Genomic DNA, 22,182 nt, shown 5'->3' on the forward strand with positions numbered 1-22,182 from the left:
CGGTTTGACATTCTTCCCAATCTATGTAAATATAGTAGGTGACGGGTCACTGAGTTAATTTTTGGTAGATCGCTTTCCAAAAGCAGTACCTTGGTCTGAAATTACCATACATCCGATGTGTCGTGTTCTACGTAGTCGAAGAAGAAAACAAATTACTGAAATGCGTGCACTCTTTTCTCGTGAACGGGAGTATATACGACCACTGGATGGCAGCATATGACCTCCGTATACTAACCTTGTGGTACGGCTGAATTTCGGGGCGCCTTGAACAGTAAAATTGCAGTGCCCTGTAAATCCACGAGTGCGACTTCTTCGTCTGAATGTTTGTTTTTAACTCTCCCAAAACTCATCACAACTGTTTTAACTGCTCACAAAAGGGCGTACCTTCGGATGCGTAAGATTGTCTACGGATTTCGCAGAACTGCAATCGCCCCCTCCACAACCGAGCCTTTAATCCACCCCTGGGCAGAGCTAATACCCTATTTGCTTATCGACAAGTCATAGAAAATTAGTTTAATAAAAAGTGTCCCAGAAGGGAAGTCTAATATGCTATTAGATTCCGTGACACTGAGAAGGGCGAACCCCATGACAGATGTCTCAGTTTTGAGAGAGCTCGTGTGCACTAACGCCCTTGAGGAACATAGCGACTTACATGCAGAGCGATTCCGAGCATAGAGCCTTGACACTTCCCATACTTAAATAGCCAGCTTCACTGGGTTCATGTAGCCTCTCTCAGCAGTGTAGCCATATGTACTGTTGGTGAGTTGTTTATCAGGAAAGCTATCTAAATAAATATAACTATACCAGGTGTTTCAGAGGCACCCTGCACTAGATTTTTAAAACAGGGTTTTTGAGGTTAAAAAAAAACAGGCGAACGATGTTAACTAGTGAAGTGATTAACTAAATTCTAATAGTTGGCTTTTGAACTATTAAGAACAGGTGCCCGATTGAAATTAGCGGCTTGTGGGCGGCCGTTAGTAATAGCCATATCAGTTTTTAGAATATCGAAAACGTGATTACCCATCGCCGCTGTGGCTCAACTAATTTGGGCCATTTCTAGCGCCATTCGAAAACCGCGCGCCTTTGGAAGGGTGCAAAGCGATGTCAATCTAATCGCGTCGTTCCGTGACGCATGCGTCTCGCGACATGTGCCCCGCCCGCGCTAGAGCAGCGAAGTGGCGAGGAGTACCACTGTACGTGGTGCGTGCGTCAAGGAGTGACGCGATTTTATTGACATCGCTTTGCACCCTTCAGAAGGCGCGCGGTTTTCGAATGGCGCTAGAAATGGCGCTAGAAACGGTTTTCGAATGGCGCTAGTTGAGCCACAGCGGCGATGGGTAACCACTTTTTCGATATTGGTTTGGTTTGTTGGGTTTTAACGTCCCAAAGCGACTCAGGCTATCCAAACCCATATCAGACTAATAGGGGATCTGTGTCGCAAATGCAGGACTGTATCAGGCCAACATGTGCTTGTATTAGAATGTTCGCTATAGGGATGAGTTCTCAGTTACCTGCCGAAGGAACAGAGACCGCACTTTCTACGGGGATGGGCATACCCATACGCGAAGATCCCCATAAGGGCCCATACCCTACCGGACTTCACCCGAGAGGCTCAACTCGAGCGCTTCTGTTATCACCCTCGCTTCACCGCCAAGGTGCAAAAGATGAGGACCGCGGCCCATAGTAGCACTTTTGTATAATCAAGTCATTTTAAAAAATGACTACATTTGACCGTGCGCTGCGCTGTGACCTTGGCATTATGTAAATCGGCGCTGTAGTGTGCAGATGTGCACTCTTGAAACACACATACATATCGGCACAGCGCACGTCGTCACACCCTCAAGGCCACGCGGCAGAACCTCAAGGGGAAGCTACGTGAAAACAATTCTAAAATTTCGAAGTTAGTAGGTTCCACGGTGTATCAATTTAGTCCCGGCAGCAGTTCAAATTTTGCTCCTCAAGCGTTGTTATATGCTTTTACCCCTTTTTATTTAAATAAATATATTATAGGAGTGAGTGAGTGAGGGAAAACTTTATTGGATCTTTCAAGAGTTTCGCGTCTGTGAAGTCTCCGTCGTCTTCTCTGGCGCTGGCGACTTGAGGCTTCTCGTCAGCAAGGGTGGGCCCCTATTCCAAGGCTCCACTGAGTCGTGCTGCATCAGTCGCGTGCTGCACTAAGGCCCTTTGGGTCGCGAGCTCGCCGCTGGTGAGCCGACTCTCCCATTGCTCCGCACTCGGGTGTTCGTGTTGGTGGAAGCAAAAACGCGAACATTGCTAGAAATGGGCTTTCCGTAAGCGCCAGAACCTGTATGTGTGATATAGGGTCCGTTTAGCACGTGGTGAGGAAATTAAATATGCGGATTTGTGGGACCAAGAAATTAATTTATTTCATTATAATGCAGCCCGTTTTGGCCCCAAAGAAAAGAGGAACGCAACGGATCACATGCTTACAAATGTGTACATGTAGAGCATGAAAGGCAGCAATAAACTATAAAAATGACGCGCTGCACTTAAATTTGGAAGCGCGAAGTATACCGGATATTTCAGCGAAACATAGGCTTTTCGAGGTGTAAAAATGGCTTTTTCGGCAAAGAAATACCAAATGTTGGCGAGCGTCAGAAAACAGGTGAATGATGTTAACTAGTAAGCTGGTTATACTAAATTGTAGTAGCGAACGTAATAACTATTAATGTTAGACGCCTGGTTGCAATTAGATATGTGTAGTTGGCTGTTAATAACAGGTGTCTATCATTTTTTAGAGTTTCGAAAGCATCAGCACCCTCAACGCCGTGCCTTAAAGGGCCCAATTCCCTCAGTTTTACTATTTTTTTACTTTTTATGGCTAGGGTTCAAGGCTGTCGCCGCACGCTCCCTCCGCAGTTTTTTTTTTTTTTGTTCCTTCATGCGGGTTTGTAGGCATGAGCCAGAACAGAAGGCGCTGCGGAAAGCGTTGTGCAGACGACGCGACGCCAAGGCTACGCCCAACCTTCTCCCGTCAGTCAGAACAATGCACCAATGGAGTGCCTTTAGCGAAAGTAACCCCCCATGACGTCAACGGGGTTCAGAGTAGTGGGGCGGGCCGTTTTTGTTGAAGGAAAGAACGAGCGGGCTTTGATTTGAATTTTCGCAGCTTTTCGGGGCGCGCATGGCTCTAGTATTTTGCAGAGGTTATCTTCGATGCCTCATCTATGCAGTGGGCTTGTTTTTCAAAATTGTCCGGACCCTGGGCAGTGACTGTTTAACAAATTTTGGGCATCGCGTGTCATTCGACAACCGCGTGGCTCTGGAAGTGCACAGCAGTGCCCACCAGTACCGTCATTCTGTTATTCTTGAACATTATATTCTTCGCAGAAAATAATTTATTTGCCCACAATTTGAAAGCATCGTGCTCGTTAATCTCTGATCATGAATTAGGAATAAATTTAACATTCATCCCCAATGCTGGCCAATTTTTGCATAATGCTCGTCAAGCAATGGTAAATCGAAAACTGGTAAAACATATTACATCATTTGGTTTAAGAAATGTAGAAAAATCTACGTGTTTGCATTTTTTGCATTTAAAGCTGTTTCAGGCGACATATGTCAAAATTTGCATGCCGTTGTTTTATGCCGACACCATATATTTTCTATTTTAGAGCTCCAACATTATTCAAGTAAATTATTTTGCAATTTTAAACGCGCTTGTAGCAAAAGTGTGCGCCCATGTGCCGGACACTAACACTCTTACAAGTATTTAGACGGTCCTTGGCCGCAATACATTTTGCTGTCACTAATTATTTATTGCAAATGCTCCCAGGGAAACTTTTCACTTTTAATTTATAATTTTAGCGCATTATCCATGATTAGCGCCATTTTACAAGCGATGCATGCTTTCAAGAAATCAATCTAGCTCCCATAATTCAAAATTCCCATAACAGCAAAACTGCAGTTTTTACATCAGAGAGGCGACAGATATTGCCGAGGCACTATCTGCGAACGGCACTTTGGATCATATGAGCTCAGGCACGTATCCCGGGGGGGCTGAGATGAAGGGCCCCGCCTCCGGATGCGGTACTCAAGCGCTTACACTCAACCCATGCCTGTGGAAGCTTTCGCTGGTGACCTCTCGATCGACCTTCAAGACTGTTCAGTCGCTGTCTGTCCTGTTTGCCCCGTGCAAGAGGAGCCTAGTGGAACTGCAGATCGTGAGCATTGGTAACATATCCGACGCGATCCTGGGTGTGCTTCACAAGATGATGACCACGAATGTCTTCCCATCAAGGACAGGTGTCAGATGATCTGCCTGGAAAGACGTGGTGCAGGCTATGTGCAGCCGTGGATGATGCTGAGGTGCACAACTATGGCCTTCTCAACAACGCAGCGCGTCTCGTGACGAACCTTGACGGAGGGCCGGCAACGCCTGCCGAACATCGCTTGGCGGCCGCATTAGATGAACTGTGCGGCACGACATTGTTGCGGGTACACCTTGTGTCGCTATCGGGGAAAATCCGAGCTGGGTGTCAACGGACGTAAAGAGGGCTAGGTGCTATCTACTAGAGAACTGCGATCCCTGCGAGGCTGGGGACGGCAGCACACAGCTGCATGCACTCAATGTCCACTGCTGGTGTGTCACAGCGCAGTACCTGAAGCTCATTGATGAAGTTAGGTAATGTCATGCTGTACTAAGGCTATTAAAACACAGATGTCATCTTGTTTCGTATGTGAATGTAACCGCGCTATATAAGAGACAACGCGTTCCCGCACGCACTCGCTATCTCCAAATAGGACATAGCGCACATCAGGGCTGTAGTGCCACAGCTAAGTGCGCAAAGCGTACGTCTTCCATCCATCCCCCCCCCCCCCCCCCCTCACCTCCCCTGTCCACGAGCGCACGCAGCCTGGTGTCGGTACTGTCAGACAAACGAGCACGCTACTTTCGCCCTTACTTGTCCCTATTATGCGCAGAAAAACACGGAGTGTGAAAAGAAAGCCTACCAACAGCGCGTCACGTTGCGCCAGGCCACTCAGCCGCCTCTTCCGCAGTACCCTCTGCTGTGCGCCTATCCACTCGCTCCGGACACGGTATCCTCCCGGCTCGTATGCGGCAGTAGCACAGACACCTTCCCGTCCTCAACACAGAGTTCAATTTTCACCACCTCGTCAATCTCCGGCCTGTCCGATTTCACACCTCGTTACGATCGCAAAGTTGTCTCCACAGTCTCTCGTCTCCTCCGCTTCTCCACCTCCGTCCTCTATTGAAGAACACTTCTGCGACCTCGAGCTCCGTGTGGTTAGTCTCGAGCTGATCATTTGCCCCCTCAAACAAGATAACTATCGATCGTCACCTCGATGCTCGCCCTCCCCCCTCCCCCCCCCCCCCCCACACACACACACAAAAAAAAAAACACAGATATCTGAGGCTGACAAACGTACATGAAGGTTATGCGTTTGATCGATATTGAAGTATACGAATTTTGTTTTGAAACCGCTAGTGCACTGTTATCACACAAGGAAAATGGGAAAAAGACAGCCTGAACGTTGGAGGCCAGAAAAAATCTATACTTCGCATTGCAACAGGCGGCCAGCCGAGTTTCGCTATGATTTGGTCGTTTTGGTGCTTCGCGGCTATGTGCTTTGCGTGCCTGCGTGGTTCCGTTTTTAACGTGTCTCGGTTTACAAGTGCGGAGCAGCAGTGGACCTCCAGGTACCCCTCTAAGTGCTCTTCGGACGAAATTCATGCAGCGGCACGCACCTAGCTGCTTCAAGGAAAACGCCTGCGGATAGCAGACGCACCGCTCGGCGTGTTCGCTTCGTCAACGAACCAGACGCTGGGCAGCATGACCAGCACTACGAGGACTATAATTACAGAACTTTAATATGTCCGTACGTGCCCGTCTCTACTAATCAGTCGTGACGGTGGGTGCTCGGTGACTGCAGCTGCAGCACCAGTATAGCCTGCTTGCTGTCGACGCTGCGACTACTCGGCGCTCGAACTATCCTGTCAGGCCCGCCGCCTCAGCGCTCAAAAGCATCGCACGCTGTGTGGGGTCGAGGTCGCTGAAGTGCAGGCCGCAGTTCTTTGCGAGAACTTCGTTGTCGGAATCGGGAACGGCGTCCACCGTAACGCTGGTGCAAACGCGTAAACGAAGCGACGACGGCTTATGGTGTCTTCGAAGTTTGGCCGGCGGTCGTTTTAATTTCAGCTGCTGCCTACTTACGTCCGTTTACTTTACATTTCGGCTATTTCGTCATCAAAGAGTTCCGAGTTTAATCAGAGCGACGGGGAAAAGGTTTTCAACTTCGAATCAAAATCTCTTAGCAATAAATGCATCTCGCCGCCGGACAAGCGACTACAAAGCCACGAAATGCCGAATTATCGGATTTAAGGATAACTGTTTGGATTCCAAGAGAAGGCAAGCATAGCAGGCGGCGGCAGAAAGTTAGGTGGGCGGATGAGATTAAGAAGTTTGCGGGGATAGGGTGGCCGCAGCTGGCACAGGACAGGCAGGACAGGGTGAATTGGAGAGGTATAGGAAAGGCCTTTGTCCTGCCGGGGGCGCAGTCAGGGTGATGATGATGACGGTCTTACCCATTCAACGCGCGTACGAGTGTTTTTCCAGTTACTTCTGTTGCGTCATCGCTGTGTCAACCGGAGAATGGCGCGTCGCCACGAACCGAGTTACGGTTTAAAACAGTTCATTTGGTATTTTCAAACACGGTTTCTTGTGCCGGGGACAATAAGGGACTCCAAGGAATGTGATAAGATCGTTAACTGAAAATGTCCGAAAAAACCTCGGTGTTGCCCTTTAATTCTTCCTTCACGGAATGATGCAGGCCACGGTGCCGTAGTGGACCCACTGTAAGACTGCTACCGCGCCTTTCCTCACAAATACAGTGATACAGTCGAGCCCACCTACGACGAACCTGACAGTCGAGCGAATTGTGTTCGTTGTACCTGAGGTTCGTAGCATGTGGACTTCTCTTATTAGAGCCAAAAGTATGAATTCAGACAAAAGTGGCGCTTATTTCGCGAGAAACCTCGTTATGCGCGTGTAGCTGCTTCTTAAAAGCAGACGTTTTCGAGGCTCTCCAGTGCAGCCATGTGGTCCTTGCAAGACCATTGCTCTGAACAATTTGCTTTTAGGGACGCGCGATGTAACTGACCGCCGTTGAAGCATTCACGACAGCTTGTGATAGGTCGATCGGCCTTCTCCTCATCGTCTTCATCAGCTTCCTGCAGTCGAAGGTGGGGGGGGGGGGGGGGGGTGCTCGAACTTTGCGTACAATGGCTTCGTCAGGTCGTGGCTCTGAGGTGTCCGTACCATAGTCCACACCAGTGCAGTCTTCCCAGGCAACATCACGTCCGGCCAGCTATGCTTCAGCGATGCATTGTCACAAAAACACAAATCCACATACGTTTGATGCCGTGAGTCTCCGATAGCGCCAGTCTGTCGTTCTGCAGGAACTCATGCTGCAACAAAGCTAGCAGTGCGCGTCTTGCACGTGATCGCAGCGCAGAAGGTGGGGAGGTGCTTGGGCAGATGACTTTGGCCCCGCAAGACATACCGCGTGGATGGCAAACCAATCAAATCGCTGCCGTTGGTTGATCACCGACCGTGTGCAGTAGTTCTGCTTTCAACACCGACCCTGCTTAACGACCACCATGCTTCTGGTTCCACTTTATGCGCTTTGTCCAGCCAGAACATACACACGCACTGATTGACCTTGCCTTTGATTGAGGCCTTTTGCCCCTTTTTACCCCTTTGGCGGTACTCTACAGTTTCAGTGCCCTCTTTTTATTCCTTTTTGGGTCGTCAATTTTTTTTTTTTTCTGGGGGGGAGGGGGCGGGAGCGGTGTTACAGTGTCTGTGAGACGTTCTTCGGTCTCCGTGCTTGCGGGAAGCGTGAGTTTTTCGAACTTGGGAGGGGGTTCACAGCGGCTCCTCGTTCGTTCTAACCTAATGGCGCAGCCTCAGTTGTTCATTACATCTTAACGCAGTGCCACCGTCCTTGTTCGTAATAAGCAAATGTTTATTATAACTGCGGCTGCTATAAGTTGGCTCGACTGCATTTACAACCCGACACACTTTTATTCCCTTTGGCTTCAGCAGAGCGACGCCGCTCGTGCTTCGAGTTGTGCTATGAAGCAAATGTGAAGCGCAACCAGCGCGGACAGGCGATGCCGCGTTTCCCACATTACGTGGCATGGCTTACACATTGCCATTTTTCATCTGTTAAATGCATGGGCACAGATCTGAGGAAGTTTTCGCGCAGCGCGCTTGCAGGCACGATCCGTAGCATATACTCCGAGTCCAGACAGCCACATGTTTGTGAACTGTTACGGTAGTGGTGGAGGTGTGTATGTACAGGCGGGATTTGCCTTACAGTGGCCTGTCGGCTATTGCTCCGCCCGGGTCACTGATTTGAATGATTGTATCTCTACCGCTGTTCCATATAAGGCCAGTGTCATCCAAAAACTTCAAGTGTGATTTTGACGCTAATCGTCACTCAGTTCGGAGGCCCTCAGGGTACATAATGCGAGAGGTGTACGTCGTACAAAGGCACATTCAATCTCCTCAGGTTTTCCAGGAGTGCATCACGCTTGGCACAAAAACGCGGACACGCTAAAAGGAAATGGTTCACATCACCCACATCACCATCACTTCGGCCGCCTCTGCACCTCCCTTGCGTTACACTAGGCTTGTCGCCGGACAGGACGACTGTATGGATGCATCCAAGTGACTAACAAAATTCACCGCGCCACCTCACCTACCTGCGGGCTGTCATTTGCCGGCGATGGGTCTTTTAAATTCAATAGTTGTAAATTTGTCATCGAAGAAGCGACGCATAAATATGAGTGTAATATGAGGCCTTTGTGATGAGAAAAGTTTAAACAAGCATATTCTCGAGTAAAATTTTATTTTTTTTTTCAACGACATCCACCAAGACAATGGGGATTAAGCCGACGTAAAGCGTGGCAGAAGTTCACCCAAAAAGAACAGAAAGTATAGTCGGAGTTCTTCAATAGCTTCTCAAGGACTCTAGTATAGTGCTGATAACGCATATCACTTATCGCTGTCAGCCGGAGGGGCAAACAACATGCTGCCTGAGTTTTCTCGCTAGACGACAATGAAAAACGTAATCTGCTCACAAGAGGTACGGTTCGAGTATGTTCTCAGTAAACCACTCCTTCGTAAATTGGAGGTGGTCTCCTAGCGTAGACAAAAAGTGGAGCCTGCCGCTCTGGTCGAGCTGCTTGAGACCAAGCCAGTCTTCAGTGTAGATGTCCTGGTCGCGCAAAGGCACTATAGTCTTGTCATCATTTTCACGATAGTAGTCGAACCAGCTGGATGCCTTGGGGTCGACCACTGTGTCGTTCTGGAACTTTACAAGCACGAGGTTCATCAATTTTAGCAAATTGGCTTTGTAGGTCTCATTCTTGACACGCTCGTTGTTGATGTCAGCGAGGAAGAGGCTCTTGGCGGTGTACGTCTCGTGGTGGAAAGGGTCGTGCCAGTACTGGGCGGGAACTAAGTGATCCTGCACGACGTCCCAGTAGGCGCCGATGTTCAGCAGCTTCCGCGCGTACTCGCAAAGCGTTGAGTTTTCGCCCGGGCATCTGGGCAGCCCAAAAACGCCCTGGTGCTGCCCGCCCAGGGAGATGAGATTCCTCAGCGGCGGCTCCGGGCACCTCTGCGCCACTGCCCTCATGAACTGACCGCCTTGAGAAAACCCGATTGCGTTGTAGCCGCCGGACAGCTTCGGGTCGTTAGCAATGATCTCGCAGGCCTCCGCAACTTGCGCATTGGTGTTCATGAAGTAGCTGTTGCCAATTTCATCGATCATGCTGCTGCCGATCTGCAGGGAGTGGACGTAGACGCCAGGGATAGACTCTTCGAGGAACTTTTTAAATCCACCCAAGCTCAGCGGATTGCAGCAAGAATCGCCGAGCCCGTGCCAGATGACGATGGGAAAGGCCTGCGACCTGCGCCCGTCATGAGCACTCGGATATACGATCCCGTCACTGAAGTCTGCACTGGAAAGCGCAACGCTGAGGCACAGGCTTAACACGACCGAAGAGAACGCGCAAAATCCCATTGTGACTTCGCGGCACTCTCGTCAGGACAGGATGAATGTGACTGGTGCCGAACAGCGCCGCAACACCACTAGCGCTAAGTTTTTCAGCCCGTATCTCGCGCGATTAGAGAGACAGAAGCCGCAGAAGCGGAGTAACCAAGGCAACCAAAGTGAGCCCAATGCTATCTAGAAAAAAAAATACATATATAAAACAGACAACTTGCGCATTTGGCTAAAGTAATTGTGCTTGCTTTTCTACAACCATTTGACGTCCGATATGTCACATATAAGTTTGAAAAGACCCAGTACAAACAAAACTAACGAAGCCAAAACTGAAAACAAAAACCGAAAGTGAGAAATCAAAAAGGAAATGTACTTTTAATTTCACAGAGGGCGCATCGCACGCCGGAAGTTGTCTGCGCCACGCCATAGGTGCAAAATGGAGCTGTTCAAGTCGGGCTTGAAAACCGTGCTTGGTGGACAGCCTGGCGCTCACGCTCCCACTGGAGCCGAAACGGTGAGAAAATCGAGTTTAACGTATTCCGCACTTCGGCTGTAGCATGCCAACTCGGTGTGTTGAGCAGGATCGTGCTGACCTGTCGTACTGACTAGTCCGGCTTCGCTGGTTTGCGTGCTTGCATGTTTTGCTCATGTCAATATTGACGATATTTTCGCTATTTTCGGGCTAATAATACCGCTGTGTGCTGTTGGTCTTTGCTGTTCTGCTTTGCTGTTCTGCTAAGAATATTTCAGCATTACAAATTTATTGGTTCTTCTGTACCAAGAGTTATAAACGCTGAGCACAGGTTTCGGTGAAGATGTATTCCTTCTTAGATGACGTTCATGTGCTTTCGCTGCTGGCAGAAATTTTGTTTTCGTGAAGTTACTCACGAAACGCTTTTAAGGACCATGAAGAATAAGCGCCTTTAGCCGCTTCATCGTGCTGTCTAGAAAGCCGTTTGTTGGCTAACGAACCATCACACCGTGAACCGAAACCTATAGACAGCTAATGCAATCTTTCTTCCCATAGGTTGAGCGTCTAGTCAACAGAGTTCAAACATCGACACTTTTAGAAGACCGAAGAGATGCCTGTCGCGCTCTCAAGGCTTTGGCGAAGGTAACCAATCTTCGTGCTCGTTTTAGTGGCGTCATGTGGGAAACAGAAACTGGATTTTCCAGTGAACGTTGTGTGTACTTATTTCAGAAATTCAGAGTGGAAGTCGGCGCTCAGGGCATGGATGCCCTGATCCACATTCTGGAAACTGACAGAGGGGACGGCGAGATAATTGGCTACGCCCTAGACGCACTTTCTCTCGTCATATCGGGTGCTGAGGAAAACGAAGGTAATGTGCTTGTAAATGCAGCCGTTTCCTTTGTAAACGTGTGCATTGCTGTTGTCACCATAGTAGCATATGAGAATACGAGCCCTCGTCAGCCTCACAAAAATTTTTAGCAGTCAAAAGAAATTCAGGAAGAGCTTGTTATGGAACTGAATTGTCAATTACTGTGGAATGGCTAATGCAAATCCCCGGGCGTAAGTCTTGTCACATGCTTACTCGTGGTAAAGCTCTGAAAACTGTGTCCAGAGCAATGTTTGGAAGCGTCCCAGCTTGTTCGTTTATTTTTTCTCTACCTCAAGTGAAGAGTAAAATTGTATTGTGTTCCTCAGCTCTGTGATGAGCCGCTTGTAATAATGTGTCGGCATTATCATTGCCTTTAATTTCTTTTTCTTCTGCAGAGGATTCTCAAGATGAAAATTCAGGCCGAGAACTAGGAGAACAGTTCACAGAAATATATATTAAAAAACCTGAGAATGTCACCCTTCTTTTGGACCTCATGGAGGTAAGGCGGGCAGAGTCTTGTAAGATACTGGCAGAAATGCTTTGTTTTGATCAAAAGAAAAAAAAATCACCGAAGAAACCAAGCATATTTTCCCTCCTGCATTGTTCAGGCTTTGGTACAGTTTTAGTGTGCATGTGTGACTGGCTTGCCGACCTTGCATGTGACAGTTACGTCCACTGTCCCTCAAATGCTCATTTATTGGAGCAATCTTGGGAAGTTAATGGCTTCACATCTGTTGTATTGTGGCATACAAGTCAATCATGCCACTCCAGGTGTGTTTCATTGAAAAGTCAGCTGTTTCGTGTAGTGTGGAAATCGTATCTTTTTGAGAAAAGTTAATAATGCAGATGGAAACTATTTTTGTATCTGATCACCTTAATGATGGCTGGGATGCAATAACTTTGACCCACTGATGGCAATAATGTGCATAATGAGAAAGCAGACTTTAAGTAGCACTACATTGGTCACGGGTGCTCCATGCAGAAAAAGTGTGCTCTTATGCTGGAGGCTTGTTAATCTGCACAGAAAATTAAAAAATTATGCGCAGTTGGGGAGGGTGGAGTGATGGTGAAGATTTTTGCTTTTGTAGCGGTGACTGTGAAAGTCATTCAAGTGTCTGGCATGCTTCAGTGCTGGCCACAACTGGAAGCCCATGAGTAATTATTGATATTGCAGATAGCAAAATGTGCAGTTTCCTTTGTTAATTGCCTTGGTCACTTTACAGTGAAAATTCACTCTCAAATCAAGCAATTTACTGTAACCTTTTTGTTTCTTTTTCACTGTGATGTTATAAAGGTGTGTTGCATTTGCCTTATGAAACCTGCTTATGCACAGTATGTGTCATACTTAAGGGGAACACGACAGGTGGTTAAACTGGTTTTTTTACTACAGAGAAGTAGGTTTCACTGCCAAGCAAAAAAAAAAACAAAACACAGAGAGCTCGAGAGGAGGTGACTGAAGCCGCGCTCCTGTCACACCATGAAACCTACTTTTCTCCATGTTAAGGGCCAGTTAAACTATTTCTTGTGTTCGCGATAAGTATGATACATACTGTACCTTTTGAACATTGTCTGCTTGGATGTTTTGCTGTACCAAGTAAAAAAAATCTAAAACAGTTGAAGTTCTCAACAAGGACTTGAATGCCTTTATCAACATTTATCTAGTTAGCAGTGTGTAGTGAATCTGATCTGTTCCTACGACCTCTTGTGGCATCTCTTGGTGACTCCACAAAACAGGTGTAGGTAGTGACTGATGGGTCTGGCACACATCTGAAGGAAATGGCAGGTGACCCACTAGTTGGGCTGAAGCATGTGGGTCAGGGCTTCAAACTGATTGCGTTAATGAGGGCTACTTTTATGTAGCCTTTTTACTGCAAAGGTATTGCATCAAATTTTTTAGGTCATCAACTGGTGTGAGCTATTTTGAGGGTGTACCATGCTTGTCTTCTTCCATTATTTGTTTTGTGCAAGCTTCTGTTTTAGCATTCAAATAGTGGAGGTTGGCCCCAATCGTATTCTTCTTTTTGGATCGCAGGAGTTTGACTTCAGAGTAAGATGGCCAGCTGTGCGGCTATTGACTGGTCTTCTGGTTCATCGTGCCAAAGAGGTTCAGGAGTGTGTTCTTACCAGTCCTATGGGTGTATCCAGGCTTATGGACTTGCTTTCGGACAGCCGAGAGGTTATTCGCAATGATGTGAGTTGTCTGTAGTGTCGCATAGCTGATGACATATCAGCATTAGTACTTAGTTATTAATTAGTTCTAGTTTTTAAGAACTAGCTTCAGCAGTTGCTGGGGTGAGGCTGTGGTACAGAGGTTGCGAAATTTAAATTGCTTCACGCTAGCTCATAGCTGATCATGGACGGTGTAGTTAATGCTGTATCGTGTACTGTAGCTTTAACAGACATTACTTGCAATTGTTGGAACACAGTTAAAACACTGCTAGCTGTTAAAAACTGTAATATTTATCTAATGTTTGTGTTCTGCTTGCTTGGTGTACTTTTTGTTTTTTGCTTGTAAGTGGCAGAACTTGACCTTCATGGAAGAGGGTCAGATTTTGGCCTTGGATAATTGTAAAAATGCATATGATGCGAGCCGTGCTACAGGACTTCATTGAAGCAGCAGATAAGAAATGAGGATAGGGCAGGGAGGAGGGATGTATAAGAAGTAGGGGGTTATTGGAAGTGCACTTTCCCTTTTGCCTCTTTTTTACTTGTCATTTTTTTCTTTTTTTTTCTTGTTTATATCTTTGTATGTCTGTGCTACATGTGCACGAGAAATGACATTAAGTGCCTCATGCCTAGTGCTTCAATGCCAGTTGTGTGGTGCTACATGGATGAACATAATGCTTTTGCCTTAATGCCATTTACAATTAAATATTTGCCAGAACTTCACTTGCAAAATGTATAGTCTTGTTCCGATTGATTATGTTGAGCAGCGTATTATTTTTTCAGGAACAGAACGCTTTGAAGTAAGTAATAATGTGTTGATGTTATGCAAGAAGTCTCTGCAAACTACTGATACAGCAGGCATGATTTTTACAGTTACTTTATATTGGCAATTGGCACGAGGAGTTAATTTCTGACCGCTTTTTCAACCAACTAAGCAAAACAGGCCTTCTTTCGTGAAGTAATTGTAATAGTGAATGGGAATGAATATTTTCAAACATTTTTTTGTACTTTTGAATGAGTTTCACATTTCAGACATTATCATCATCATGACTTTTAATCATGTCCAATCTGGGCATTTGGGATAGACCCGTAAAATGATGGCATTAGCAAACTTCAGACGTTAAGAGATATAGCCTCATTCCTAATGTGCAATTGCCACGGGTATTAACCAACTGGCTAGCTTACTTCAGATAATGTCCCCATGTGAACTCTTTGCTTGCATTGGGTTTTGCAACTGTCACTGTCATTACCCATTACACTGATAAGAGCCCAATTTCTCTTTGTTGTAATGACTGTCGGATTTCATAACTGCCATTTGACGGTCACACACAGCTGAAGATGTTCTCAGTAACGTAGCATTTGCTGCTGAGTGCTTTTAGTTGTATTAAAAGAACATTGAGGACAAATTGAAGTTGGCCTGTATCGATATATTACTACATTTTAATGACAAAGATGGCACTTTCGCTGAAAGCGGATACAAGTTAACTCCGCAGTGAAGCTCTGCCCACATTCAGTACCACCACACAGAATTTCTCCGTAGTAAAAAACTAGTCCATTGTGAAAGTCTGTCTTGTTACTTAAGCAAGAAACTAATCGCAAGATAAAATTACAATCTCAAGAATTTTGATGCATATAGCTTGTTTGATGTAGTCAAACATTAAAAAGCTAATTTTGGTTGCTTTTATTTGTCAGCTGAGTAATACAGGGGCTGCGCACCGTGGCCAGTTGTTACCAACAGTTATTTTTTAAGTTGTCTCCTTCCTTAGAAAAGTGAAAAACTTAAATAGCGTTGTCACCACCCCCGTGTGTTTTCATAAGCAAACTGCAGTGCATGAAAATAGCTTTTTGCGTGCGGATCCACAGGGCTGGGCAACACTGCCATTAACTTGCAGACAGTGGTCACTGAGTCTTTCATATATGAAGGTTAGAAATTGGAGTCGATCGAGTGGCGAAAAGAAAATTTTTAAATCCAATTTTCCTGGAAATAAATGCATCTTTTGCTGCCAGACGACAAACGTCAGCATTTCTAGAAAGAGCCAGATAATGCATTTTTTACTAAAAATAAAAGTTAGAGGGAGTCGTCCTCAATGTCCCTTTAGAGCACATTGGTTGTACACCCCCCATCAAAAGTATACAGCCCAAGCGGTTTGCCTGTGAGGCCTGCAGCATGCCTCGTTATGCATCCTCAGTGACCATAATGTATGGAAAGAGGAATGACACTGCGTCCTCAATGCTCCCAAGGTTTGGACTGCTTGATGCGCCAGGGAGCCACGCTAAGCAGCTTCGAAGCAAACCCCTTGGGCTGTATGCTTTTGACGGGGGGTGTACATCACATAAAACTGTAGAACTTTGATAATTTGAACTCTGTTGACTCGAAATTCCGGATAATTAGAATAATTTCTACGGTCCCATAATTTGTAATGCAAATTTGACCAGAAAGTTCGAATTGGCGGCTTCACCTGCAGGTGAAGCCTATTTTATTGATGTGCAGAATGCAAATGCCACTCAGTCATCTGAGGTTGTTGGCTAGCAGGGCATTCTGTAAACATCTGCACATTATGCTTGGTGTGGTGTTGTTTTTGAGCTGAAAAGGATTTGGTATCAAGGGTCACTGGTTCCTTAAAACTGAATAGAATGTAGTTTAAATCCGGGAGGTTCGAGGGGGACCCAAAAATATGTAGCTTTGTTTTATAAAGTTCCCGCGTTGTTATATGCATTTCTGGAAAAACCTCATTATACTAGTGCATACTTTTCGAAATATTCGATTTTTACTATTTCTTTGATGATTTGTCGCGGTGGCTCGTTGGTTTATGGTTCTCAACTGCTGACCTGACAGACACCGATTTGATCCTGGCTGCGGTGGTAGCGTTTCGAAGGAGGTGAAATGCTGGAGGCTCATGTACTATGCAGTGTCGGTGCATGTTAAAACCCCAGGTGAATGAAATTATCTGGAGCCCTCCACTATAGTGTCACTTATAGCCGAGTTGCTTTGGACCATCAAGCTCCATAAACCATAAGCCGCAAACTTTTTCTATGACTTTTGGGTCAGCCTGCATTTATTTTTACATGTTCAAGCTTACCATTAACCACCTTGTAAATGCTCTCCATTTGAGGCAGTACTTATTGATATTGTTTTTTTTCTGCACTGAAAGAATATTTCAAATATGCTCATTTTGAAGACACTTCTATAGTGTGACTCTCAGTGATACGTTCGACCCTGGCTGCGGCAGTCGAATTTCAATGGAGGCAAAATTCTAGAGACCCGTGTACTGTGCGATGTCAGTCCGCGTTAAAGAACCCCAGGTGGTCGAAATTTCCGGAGCCCTTCACTACGGAGTCTCTCATAGCCTGAGTCACTTTGGGACATTAAACCCCCACAAACCATAAACTGAATCTCACAGGGTTGGGAAAAAAATTTGTGTAATCCGAAATTTCGTATCATCCAAACCGAACAAAATTTGTATGCAGAAGCATAGGAAATAGATTCACGAAGGTCTGTTTACCATTGACGGGATTTATTTATGACCATGCAGCCACTGCTCACTATTCGCGTGTCCACGCTTACTCACGATGTAAGCAGTGTGCGGGCCGCTCGCCCATGCTCACTCGTGATGTGAGCAATGTGCGAGCCACACACCCACGCTTACACACGATGTCAGTGATGTGCGGCCACACACTGCCGCTCACTGCTCCCTGCGCATACACAACTAGTGATCGCGGAGTCGGCGATGTGCTGGCAGCGTGTCGTTGCCCACTGCTCGCGGTCCATAACACATGACTAGCGATCATGGCGAAAGCAGTGTGTGGGCAACACACTTAGTGCTCGAGGGTGCGGTCGCGGCTCATGCGTTTGTATCATCTGTACTGGCGTAGTGGCGTGGGAGAGTGTTCAGAAGATCTGAAATTCTGCACATTCTACAGAATGTCCTTTGGCTGAGAAATTTTGTGAATTCATATCCTCCAGAAATTAGTTTTAACTGTGTTTGTGTCATTGAGATTGCACTTATTGCCATTTTTGTTTTGTGTTACCTTGCCCGCATCAGAAAAATCTAGCTCTTAGAGGTCATTTTTTATGTGGGCAAATAAAATAAAGTTGCATGGAGCGAGGTAGGATTTGTGTGAAGGGTGGTGAGTGCTTATGTGTCATGCTATTCCTGATAAAAACGTGCTCAACTCTCTAAGCGTGATGAAGCAGGTACATTTTCTTGGGGGAAAAAAAGTTGCTTTGTTTCTACATATGGGACATTTTGTCTGCAAATCATGGCACTACCTTTTCAAAAACTTTGAATTACGAAGGTTGGTACACTATTTGGCCTGAAGAATGAATCCTGAGTTTTCTTTTGCAACAAAATCACAATCAGTTTCTAACTCCTTTAAAAACATAATACATGGCAAAATAATTTTCTTCATTCACATGTGTCCAAATGGGGAATAAATTTTACCGAAACTTGTGTTGTTCCAATATCTTCTGCTAAAATTTACATGCAGCAGATAAATTGTTTTGGGAGCTGTGAATGCTTTCCAATACTACTACCTATTTTTTTTTCTCTCTTCCAGGCTCTGCTTTTGCTTTCTCATCTGACAAAAGCTAATGCCAATATTCAGAAGATTGTTGCATTTGAGAATGCCTTTGATCGTCTCCTAGACATTATCATTGATGAAGGCTGCAGTGATGGAGGTGAGATAACCAGATTTACTTTGTGAGCATCTGATATTTGCTATATGCAAAATGGGCTGGCTACTAACATAACAAATTAACAGTTTTTGCTGTGATTTGAGAGTAACCAACCTTAATACATACAAGCACTAGAGGAAATATAAGCAGTCACATGCTAAGAGGGCTGTGTCCTTTAGACTGCACTTCGAGGCATCAGCAAGCTTGGCATTTTGTTCCACTCTGAGTGTACGTTTTTCATAGCAGTAATACCTACACGGACAGTAAACAATTGTTTCTTCTGCTGCATTTTTAGGAAGTGGAATAATTCCTCTTGGTGGCATAGTCGGTACTTTTATTTGCGGAAGAGAGTCGACATGTGTCCTTTTTGAGAGAAGTGAGGGAGGAGTGGGTGGCTAAGGGGAAACATACACTGTTTATTTGCGGGTGGATCATATTTCAGCAGGTAGCAGCGTTAGTCTTAGCCTTGGTGGTCTTCTTTTGTTGAGTTCCTGGTCTCTTAAATGCAGAAAGAAGGACATTAAATTTGAAAAACAAATTTGGCTACAGCAAACTCTTGAAACTGGGAGCTTTGAGAGGAAGGCCCATTATTTTAGCTGGGTGGTGCTGACATGCAGATTTATATTTCACTCAACCTTACATATGCTTTATGTTGTTTGCCAGAAGAAGTTAGGTGTTACTAGATGCTTGCCAGTGCAACCCACATTTTTTAATCTGGCATTGGAAGGTATTGATACTATTGGGTGCTGTGGTGACTGCTCAGGTGTGGTAGTGGAGGACTGCCTTGTGGTTCTTCTGCACCTGCTCAAGAACAACAACTCAAACCAGAACTTCTTCAAGGAGGGCAGCTACATCCAACGGCTGAGCCCCTTTTTCAACTACCACCACACCCAGCAGCAGCAGCAGGAGGGCTCCTCAGATGCCCAGCAGAGTGGGGGTGGCTGGTCGGCCCAGAAGGTGTCCAACATCTTCCACATGCTTCAGGTCGTGCGCTCGCTTGTGTCACCCACTGCCCCACTCAATGTCACCTCATCCTGCCAGAAAGCCATGAACCAGTCCGGCCTGCTTGAGCAACTCTGCAACATCCTTATGGCCGTTGGTGTCCCTGCTGATATTCTCACAGAGGTCAGCGCATGCATCTCTCTCCTTCCTGCACTTTTAGCCCTGGTGTCTTTCACTGGAAGCATTGTGTCTGTGTACAGACACATATTGTGGTTGTGTGTGTGCCATGCATCTGGGTATTTAAAGCTGAAAACATTTGAATTCGCCGAGACATTACTTTCAAAGGTGTTACTTTGCTGGCACAAAATATCCTGGGACACTGAAATCATGCAGGCATGTCACGTGAACCATGGTTTTCATGATTCTGTTTTAGCTTGTTGTACTTGTATCTGTGGGTTGTGCGTACGTAAACATGTCCCTGGAGCTGTGCATATGTATTGGATTCTAGGCAGAGACTTGGGTAAGTTGGCACATCTTGCAAATGGAAATAACAGTGCAAGAAGTGTGACGAGAGGCTGATGACCACGGTTTGTTACCGCGGTACTGTGCGCAATCAATTTCTTGTCCTGTGTGCTGTTGTTTCTCTATAGACCAACACCGTGTTTACAAACAAAGGGGGTGTTCGCAGCAGCGGGCTCATCTGGGGGGTGAAAAGTAGGCTTAGAGCCCATATGAATACATTGAAGTAAAAGTTTTAAAAGCAGTTTTCTGATTTCACAGTGCACCTATGATGTCATCCCTTAATGAGAAGAACAAAGTTCATCCTAGAACGAATTCTGAAAGTATGAAACGTCATTTCGAAGGCAATGTATTTTTAAAACGCCGCAAAATGTGCGCATATGGGAGTCGCTTGAGGTGGTTGCCCGACCCATTGAAACACATGTAAGCAAAACTTACCAAATTATATTTCCATTTGACGGAGTACCCATGGAGGCGGTCATTCGTTAAAAGTTGGCAAGTGCTTTGAAGAATAATGTGACAAAGTACGCTTCGTCATTTCGGATCAATCTCTTAGTGCGAAAGCACTACTTCACTAGCACCTCGCCGCGGTGGCTCAGTGGTTACAGCGCTCGGCTGCTGACCCGAAAGACGCGGGTTCGATCCCGGCTGCGGCGGCTGAATTTCTTGAAGGCGAAATTCTAGAGGCCCGTGTGCTGTGCGATGTCAGTGCACGTTAAAGAACCCCAGGTGGTCGAAATTTCCGGAGCCCTTCACTACGGCGTCTCTCATAGCCTCACTCGCTTTGGGACGTTAAACGGCAATAAACAAACAAACAAACTACTTCACTAGCAATCCTGAAAAAGCTGATGGGTCTCTGAAGTCTCGACCTTTGAGCTGTGGCCTTTGACCCTTGACCTTTGAGATCAAATGACTTGGATAAGGTGTGGCTAGGGGAAGGTCACGCGATACAAAAGTTTAAAAGAAATTGCCTTGTAGGACACTGTAAGGCATTTTCTTGGCAAGAGTCAAGCGAATTCGAAACCAAGTGCTTTTGAACTTCATACTTGGCTTAATGGCATTAAAACTCTATCATTTTTTAAAATGCTGTGATCAATGTGCGTTGAGAAGCTGGACACACCACCAAAAAGCGCTCTATCCACTGAGTGTTTCCCGAAATCCTGCAAGCTTGTCGTGTAGTCTGACATTTCTGCCGCACACGCTACATTCCCTCACAAATACTGGCGTTCATACGATAGCAGGGTTTACATTGAAGACTCTCCCAAACAGCGCGATAAACGAACTGCACACTGTAGCAGACGAATTACACCGTGATTGCACACATAAGTGGCGCTGGCGGACGCCCGAGTCAGAAGCGGCCAGGGGTATCGTCTGCAGCGCAATCTGCAACAGTGCATGGTTCTATCTCGTACGCTTTTCATGGCGTTTGAGAACTGCTTTTTCACATAATGCTGACTAGGCTGTCTAGTTTGAATGTCTGTATTAGTGAATAAATGTAATGCACGCGGAAGCATGTTGGACTACACGAAAAGTTTGCGCAATTCGGGGAACACTCAGTGGATAGAGTGCCTTTTGGGGCTATGTATGGCTTCACAACACACATATGTCATGGTGGTTTAAAGAGATAGCTTCAAAATGACTTAGCATACTCTGTCACGTTCTTCTTCAAAGCATAAGAAACAGTCACCTGCATGGGTGAAACGAAAAAAATATTTCTGAAAGCTTTCCTTACATGTGTTTACATGTTCTTTGCTCCCGTTCTGTTCCCCTCAGCTGGGAATCACCCCCATGCACACTTGATGCTGTTTTAAAAAATATATCTCCTTTGAAATGACGCTTCATACTTTCAGAATTTGTTCTAGGATGAACTTGGTATTTTTTCATGAAGGGACAACATCGTAGGTGCACTGTGAAATCAGAAAACCGTTTTGAAAACTTTTGCTTCCATGTATTTTTATGGGTGCTATGCCTACTTTTCACCCCCAGTTTTATCTCAGTCGTCCCAGCCGGCGACAGTAGCACCACCGCATCTAGCTTGCTTCACATATCGGTGTTGGTCTGTATGTATGTGCTGGCCTTTTCACAAGTTCCAAGGACATGGGGTTTACATCTGTGACCTTTAGTGCAGCTCATGTAGCATCTCCAGGGCTTCATATATATCTGTAGGGTGAGGCAAGCATTTCTCCTTAGCCCTTCAGAGTGTTGAAGTGCCAGGAATGCAACTATACTTCTGCTACATAGCCCAGCTGCAAACCTAGTGGCCTGAATACTTTTGAAAAGAATGGTATGTGATCTGCACCACTGTATGAAGGAGTCGCATTGGTTACATAAATTGTCATTACATAAGTCGTTGGTTCTCAAACTGGATTCTGCGGAACCCTTTTGTATCCTTGGAAAGCTTTTTTGGTTCCCAAAGCACTTGAACACTCTCGCTACCGCGAAAAAATGAGCAATTTTGAGTGTTTTAACATAAAAAGTATT

General features: G+C 45.8%; 2 protein-coding genes across 3 annotated transcripts in view; one reads left to right on the plus strand and one right to left on the minus strand.

The window, feature by feature from the left end:
- Positions 1-8,881: 8,881 nt before the first annotated feature.
- LOC149352028 (palmitoyl-protein thioesterase 1-like) lies at positions 8,882-10,237 on the minus strand. Its single transcript, XM_089581254.1, has one exon. It carries the CDS (start codon positions 10,075-10,077, stop codon positions 9,127-9,129), a length of 951 nt encoding a protein of 316 aa, XP_089437380.1. The 5' UTR covers positions 10,078-10,237; the 3' UTR covers positions 8,882-9,126.
- A 190-nt stretch (positions 10,238-10,427) lies between these two features.
- Positions 10,428-22,182, plus strand: part of p115 (General vesicular transport factor p115) — a 39,712-nt gene continuing 27,957 nt past the window's right edge. The window contains exons 1-7 of one of the 2 annotated variants that reach the window (XM_089581252.1): positions 10,428-10,573; positions 11,087-11,173; positions 11,261-11,399; positions 11,795-11,898; positions 13,432-13,590; positions 18,123-18,243; positions 19,004-19,365. In XM_089581252.1, coding sequence (XP_089437378.1) covers positions 10,496-10,573; positions 11,087-11,173; positions 11,261-11,399; positions 11,795-11,898; positions 13,432-13,590; positions 18,123-18,243; positions 19,004-19,365 — 1,050 coding nt within the window. In that variant the 5' untranslated portion in view covers positions 10,428-10,495. The remainder of the gene's footprint in view (positions 10,574-11,086; positions 11,174-11,260; positions 11,400-11,794; positions 11,899-13,431; positions 13,591-18,122; positions 18,244-19,003; positions 19,366-22,182) is intronic. The other variant, XM_089581253.1, reaches the window with a different exon arrangement.

The sequence above is a fragment of the Amblyomma mixtum genome, chromosome 3 (genome assembly GCF_055824585.1).
Source record: "Amblyomma mixtum isolate Tamu chromosome 3, ASM5582458v1, whole genome shotgun sequence".
Taxonomy (NCBI): Eukaryota; Metazoa; Arthropoda; class Arachnida; order Ixodida; family Ixodidae; genus Amblyomma; species Amblyomma mixtum.

Coding starts and splice junctions, on each gene's coding strand:
- LOC149352028 (XM_089581254.1), bottom strand. CDS start 10,077: ATGGGATTTTGCGCGTTCTCTTCGGTCGTGTTAAGCCTGTGCCTCAGC.